Raw genomic sequence first — 7,500 nt, 5'->3', positions numbered from 1 at the left:
ATACACTTGAACACAGACACTCTCGTCACAGATGCAAACACGCAAGCACACACACACACAGAAAAACACACTATGACAAATGCATACAAACAGACACACGTAAACACACATACACTCATCACAACCTTACATCCTAGATAAACACACAAACTAACACACCCACATTCACAAATACAAGCACACACTCAGTTTCAGATAAACAACCACACGTATCACACTTTGATCTAAAGACACACATTCCCTTACACACACACATATACACACACACAGACACACATATAGACGCACACCTAAAATCCATACAAAGGAATACTGTGGGATCGCTCCACTTATCTTATTACAGTACAGTACAGCAAACATTACACGGCTGATTATGTGTCATTATGCAATTAAGCTAATAGCGCTACACATTGCTGATGGTGTTGTTGTTGGCTAAGATTGTCCTGAAAGATAATCAGATGCCAGGGGCTATGCAACAGCGGTAGTAGATAGGGAGTAGAGGAGGGTGGAGGCTCCGAGTGTTGCCTTGGGAACGGCGGCAGACTGAGTTGGAATGTATTTGTAAGTAACAGGCGTTGGACGGCGGGACACGCACACGCATCCGAGACCGAGAGAAGATCAACAAAACAAAGGGAGAAAAAAATAAGAAGAAACATGATAATGATCATCGAGAAGGAAATGAAAGAAAAGTGGAGGATGTGTGGTGGAGGCAGAGGGGCCTTGGGACCAGGGACTTAGAGCAAAGGGCAGCCAGGATTTAGAGAGCGCCCCGATAAGGAGGATAAGGAGCAGTGGGGATGAGGCGCTGAGACCTTTGAGGAGGGGCTGAAGTGGGATCAGAGGAGCAAGGACTCAGCTTAGACGCCGGAGAGGAGGAGGAGAGGTGAGCTGAGAAGAGGGAGGCGCAGGAGGAGAGCAGGGAGGAGAAGAGGGGAGGAAAGAGGAAGAGAATACTGGAGGGGAGAGGAGAAGAGCGAAAGGGAAAAGAGCAGAGTAGAGGGGAGAAGGCAAGGAGAGAAGAGGAGGGAATTGGAGAGGGAGTTTAGAAAGAACAAAGGGAGAGACAAAAATAGAATATAGGAGATGAAAGCTGATGAGAAGGGATGGGGCCGGAGAAATAAAAGGAGAGGGGGATAATAGAGGAAGGGGTAGAAGAAATGAGAAGAGCATGAAGCAGAGGAGTAAAGGAGCAGAGCGGAGAGGAGAGGAGGGGAGTGGAGAGCGGGAGGACAGGGGCAGTGTGCCTGTTGATAAGAGGACTGATCTGTGTGGATTTCCGGCCTGCCTGCCTGGCTGAGGCGGGCTGATTGGAACAGGATGGCAAGCTCAGTGATAAAATAAATTCCTCTGATTTCATTGTTCCGCCACTTCAACCCAGCAGAATTGCTGCAGGTTTCCAACCATGAAATAAGTACAGCATCAACAGGTTTTTTTCCTTGAGAGGGTTATAGACTTAACAGCGAGGACTGGAAGGAATCAAAGTAATAATTCCTAAGTGAGATGATTCATTCATTATCAGCAGAGGTCAAAGCCATCAGGGTGTTTTTTATTATTAACAAATTAGCATATGGCTCAACAACAAACCATTACCCCGAAAAATACACCTTTTACCTCTGCAAAATTCCCTAATTTTGACTCCCTAGTTGAGTTTTCATTATTTTCCCAGTCAGCTCTTGTTTTATTTTCCTTTTATTTTACTCTTGTGATCACGTGGATACAAATCCTGGTCTGATCATCGGGTCTTTTGTACTTCTTCTGTGAATCGACAGACGGACAACGACACGATCTGGAACGAGATGCACACGGCCACCGCCTCCCGGCTAGCAGCGGGCTGCGTGACGGACCTGGCCCTGAAGGTGGCCCAAGGCGAGCTGAAGGTCAGACACACGCAGACCATACCCTGGCTCTAATTACTGAGGTGGACACCTGGATGGAAGCTTCAGCTGTCACGGAGTAACGTGACAGTCTCCAATATGTTTTGATTATGTTTTATACCACAGCATGGTGGATTGTGGCACTGGGTGTTGCTTTCGGATTGGTCAATAACATTCAAATTGCGTGCATTCTTTTTCAATAACTGGACACCCCTGCCTTTTAAAACTTCCAAATCAATGTGCTACAAATCAAACGTTTATACCAACGGTCAAATGCTACTATCGACCAGATGTTTCCTTGACTACGCAACAAACAATACGCTCAAAACACAGCAGAAGAATGGTTTAAATTCTGCCGCTTTAAGTTGCTGAAGCGCCGATTGCGTTATAGATTATAGTAAACCCTAATACCTAATCATTTATTCCTTACTTATTCAGTTTTTAGGGGTATTATGATGAAGTGCTAACCGATCTAGTATATGGAAACCTGGGGGCCAGATAGTGTGCTGACTATGCATGACTCTCAGATTAAAGGTACTGGGTTTGATCCCCAATGTCCACAGTTATCTGACACAGATGTCGGACTGTTCATGCCTTGGTCAGTAATGGACGTTGTTTTGTTTATTTGTGTCTTTCTTTAGAATGGTTTTGCAGTTGTGAGGCCTCCTGGTCACCATGCAACTCACTCCGCACCAATGTATGTATAACACACACACACACACTCACACACACACAAACTCACACACATACTGTCAGCGTTTTGTGCAAGTACGTCTGACTGCTTTCATGTGTTTGTGCATCTGGCTTATGTGTGTATGTACATGTGTGTGTATGTATGTGTTGTATGTGTAAGTGTTTGTGTACACACTGTCTATTTGTGTGTGTGTGTGTGTGTGTGTGTGTGTGTGTGTGTGTGTGTGTGTGTGTGTGTGTGTGTGTGTGTGTGTGTGTGTGTTGGTGTGTACTCAGCAGTGTCTGTCATTAGATATTTATGGACAAATAATGCAATTGCTTCATTAGGAGGGGGGGGTTGACAGTTGCATGATAAATATCCACACACATACCCACACATATACACTCACACACACACACACACACACACACACACACACACACACACACACACACACACACACACACACACACACATACACACACAAATGCACACGCATATGCAGACAACCTTCATGTTTTACGACCCGTGCTGACGCGGATGATTTCAACAGTCATCTTTTTCAGTTTTTTGTTTTGTTCTATCAAACATTAATACTTACTCCATACCTCTGCTGTCACTTTGGTGTGGTGTGTTTGCGTGTGTGTGTGGTGGGCACACCATGCCAAGTCGATTGCTATTGGTCTCAGAAATCCTCACATCGATTATTTCGCGAGCCTTTGCCGTTGTCTAAATGTTGGGAATACCGAATGTGTTTTATGATTGTGTCGGTAAATGTTTCAGTTTTTCCCATAAAATAGTGCATCGGACATGTCTCCACTGCGCGGAATGTTTGTCTTGTCAGCGAGGATGAAATAAAGAAAAAAGTTGTCACATTTCATTTTTGTGTTTGTCAGCGATAGAGGATGAATTGCACAGCGTCCCCCCCCCCCCCCCCCCCCCCCCCCGCTTATCTCGTGCTCAGCGGGATAATTATTTATCAGTATTTATTTACGTCTGCCAGGAGTACTGTGGCAGTACCTTCATCTTCCTCCGCCATCTCCGTGAACGCACGTGACGAAGGCTGACTCTGAAGAGTGGGAAATTACCAATGAGATTTATACCGTCCATATGGCACTTCACATGGGATGACATCACTGTGGTTGCACTGTTCCTGATAAACAGATGTGTGTGTCTGTGTGTCGGTGTCTGTTTGTGTGTGTGTGTGTGTGTGTGTGTGTGTGTGTGTGTGTTTGTGTTTTTGTCCACATAGGGGCTTCTGCTTCTTCAACACGGTGGCCATCGCAGCCAAGCAGCTCCGACTGAAGCTCAAAGTCAGCAAGATCCTCATCGTGGACTGGGTGAGAAGGAAGGGACCACACACACACACACACATACACTCTCACAGACACACAAACGCACACACACGTGCAGCAGCACTAATGCACAATACATTGCGTTGGCTTTCCTAAACTTGGCGTGAAGAGGAGGTCCTAACGGTAGCCCCTGATGCTGTTTGTCATTTAGAGGAACTGTGATCACTGGTCCCCATGTGTGATTCACTACTGAGGACAATCAGAATGCATAGAGTAGACACTTTCAGAACTCACATCCACACACATGCTCTCTCTCTATCTCTGTCTCTCTGTCTCTGTCTCTCTCTCTCTTACTCACACACACACACACACACACACACACACACACACACACACACACACACACACACACACACACAAACACACACATGCTCTCTCACACAGACATGCTTTCTCTCTATCACACACACACACGCACAGACTCACTCTCTCATTCACTCACACACACTCACATACAACCCTGCACATGCACACACGCATAACAAATCTATCTTTATCTTGATCTTAATTTATATATAAATATCTTTATCTCTCTCTTTAGATGAAGAAAGATGTGTTAGTGTACATGGATGTTTGAGTGTGTGTACACACACACACACACACACACACACACACACACACACACACGCACACACACACACACACGCACACACACACACACACACATACATGTCAGCAAACATTTATCTTTATATTCATTCAGTCATTATCTCTATCTTTATATCGACCGTTGTCTCAATCTTTATCTCTTTCAATATCTCTTTTAATTATCTTTATATATATCTTCATCACTTATTTTTATCTCTCTTATCTCTTTATTAATATATTTCTTTATATATAGATTTATCTGGCTTTATATCATTATTTTACATCTTCTTAATATCTTTATTTATGGCTCCTTATTTCTATCTTACTATATATTTTCTCTGTCTTTATCTTCATCTTTATATATCTTTTTAAATCTTTATCTATATATGTGTCTCTCTTTACCTCTATCTTTCCCACTGCTTCTTGCAACAATAGTTATCTGCTTTCCAACCAATTCTCCCATAAGGAACTGAAAATGCTATTAAAATGCAGAGAAAAACAATGAGAGCCGATAAGTAAATCTAGCAGTAAGCCGTAAATCTGATGAGATCTATTCAAATAGTATGCGCAATTCCAATGGAGATATGTGTGTGTGGGACATGTGTGCTTACGGAGAAGCCCTGACTCTTTAACAGTTGGAAACCCACCCCCCTTTAACTTATGCTTGCATCTATATTTTGTGAATCTCTCTTTCCTTATGTCTACCTCCCTCGCAAACTGTGCATCCATCTCTTCCATCTCATTCATCCATCGTTTATGTTCTTTCTTTCTCTCTCTCCATCTTTCTCTCTCTCTCTCTCTCTCTCTCTCTCTCCCCCTCTCTCTCTCTCTTTCTCCCTAACTAGTGTGAACATTAAACCACTGAGATTTAACTAATCTCCTTAATTGTCACACACTTCTCCCACACACCAGAAACCCAGCCCTAATTCCCCCTCCCCCCCTTTGTAAATGCATAGGACGTTCACCATGGCAACGGAACGCAGGAGGCTTTCTATAACGACCCCAACGTACTTTACATCTCCCTGCATCGCTATGACAACGGAAACTTCTTCCCGGGCAGCGGGGGTCCCACTGAGGTAAGTGGTGTTCAGGAGTGCTAACGTTTCAAATAATGTCGGGAATGTTCAACCTCACACCCAACAAAAATGTGCAACGTCAGCCTCTTTAGTTAAACGCTATTATCAGTGCAGAACGGTGGATGCCGGCTTCGACTGTGTACAGTTCATGTTACCACCTTCGTTCTGCAAACGGCAGGTCCTTTTTTGTGTGTGTGTGTGTGTGTGCGTTTCTAAAAAAGGACTTATGCAAGCACATGCCATTGCGGCTTACTCGCAAGAAATGTAATTAAAACTTGGCGTGCATTATTCAAGGGGCCTTGATCACTCAGTGGCCCTCGATCAATTAATCCCAAACATTTCACCATCGTCGTGAGGAAACGCAATAAGGGGAACCAGCGGCCACCGGGGCGGGAGGGGGGAGGGGGGGGGAGTCTTGACGTTTTCCATACAGGAAACCAGACTCAACCCGTCGGTTCCGCTCGCGGTCTCGCCAGAGAAACCAAGCGTGATAACAATTTCCCAGTCGGGTGAGTTGACCCCCCGACCAACAACACCACTACCACCGCCACCGCTACCACCATCACCACCACTACCACTGCCACCACCAGCACCATCCTTTCGCTTCCCTCCATTCCTCCTCTCTCCTCCCCCTCCTCCTCCTCCTCCTCCTCCTCCTCCTCCTCTGCACCCATAATGAGGATAAAAAAGCTGATGTTTTCCCATAAAATCTCCCTGTGGGGGGATGGGACATTAAAGGCTGCGGAGGCTTGGATGTGGCTTCGCCCTAAACGGCCCCTCTCTCCCCCTCTCCCTCTCTCCCCCTCTCTCCTTCTCTCCCTCTCTCCCCCGACCTCCGATGGAGCAGTGCGGTGGGCCTCTGGGGCCTGGCTGTCCCCCGTGTAGGTATATAGCCCGCCATGGGGCAGGCTGTGATGTCATGGTCATAACCAGGGCGTGGGGGGGGGGACGCCACACACACAAACTGGCCCCCGCCGATAATCCACTCCAGCAACACATGAAAACATGAAAGAGACAGAGAAAGAGAAAGAGAAAAGAGGCTGAAATGTGTTGAGTTTGTTGTGAGTTGTGTGCGTGTGTGTGTGTGTGTGTGTACATATGGGTACATTACCAGTTGGCAGAGGACGCAGGGCTCATGTGTTTCTGGTTTGCCATGCGAACATCCCGTCCACTGAGACCAGAGTGGAGTCAGACTCTTCAGTGCACGTTAGCATGCTCGCTCTATCAAATAGCCCCTCTCTCTCTCTCTCACTCTCTCTCTCTCTGAGACACAAACACATGCACACACACACAAACACACGCACACAAACACAGACACACCCACACACCCACACATACAGATATGCATACATACGCAAACGCACATATCACAGATATACACATAAACACACACAGCAAACAAATACACACATGCACATACCCACACACAGGCACAGACATACACACATACACACACACGCATATATATATACACCGACAGACACAGATGCCTGCGCACATCCACATCCATATTCACATCCACACACACACACACACACACACACACACACACACACACACACACACTCAAGCATGCATGCACGCTAAGGAAATTACAAGGCCTTGTTGCCAGGAGTGTGTCAATCAAGGGCGTGATCCTCTGCTCAAACTGACACATTGAGTGATGGGAGAGGGCTCGGGGAAGGGCTAAGGAGCTGCTAGCTCAACTACAAAGAGCAACGCAAGAATTCTTAAGACCTCTTTCCAAGGCTGGGCCTCCAGTCATCTGCTGCCCCTAGAAGACGAGGTCAACCCAAGGAGAGGAGAGGTCCCCTCCCACAACCACCTCCAGCACCACCCCCTCGGCCCCGCATGGCATTCCGCTAAACTGAATTAAACCGAAACCGTATGAACGCCCTTTTGGAGTCAGTTGAGATCTGGAGTGCTACCTGCCA

At 46.1% G+C, this 7,500-nt stretch overlaps 1 protein-coding gene across 1 annotated transcript in view; it reads left to right on the top strand.

Annotated features, from left to right (window-relative positions):
- The window catches only part of LOC307084096 (histone deacetylase 7-like), a 48,132-nt gene that overhangs the window by 28,848 nt on the left and 11,784 nt on the right, over window positions 1-7,500 (top strand). Inside the window, exons 16-19 of the mRNA XM_079748260.1 lie at window positions 1,770-1,877; window positions 2,516-2,571; window positions 3,800-3,887; window positions 5,447-5,566. Of these exons, the coding sequence (XP_079604386.1) occupies window positions 1,770-1,877; window positions 2,516-2,571; window positions 3,800-3,887; window positions 5,447-5,566 (372 nt within the window). The remainder of the gene's footprint in view (window positions 1-1,769; window positions 1,878-2,515; window positions 2,572-3,799; window positions 3,888-5,446; window positions 5,567-7,500) is intronic.

This window comes from Pollachius pollachius (genome assembly GCF_949987615.1).
Source record: "Pollachius pollachius genome assembly, chromosome: 12".
NCBI lineage: Eukaryota > Metazoa > Chordata > Actinopteri > Gadiformes > Gadidae > Pollachius > Pollachius pollachius.
This window is presented reverse-complemented; position numbering and strand designations above follow the sequence as displayed.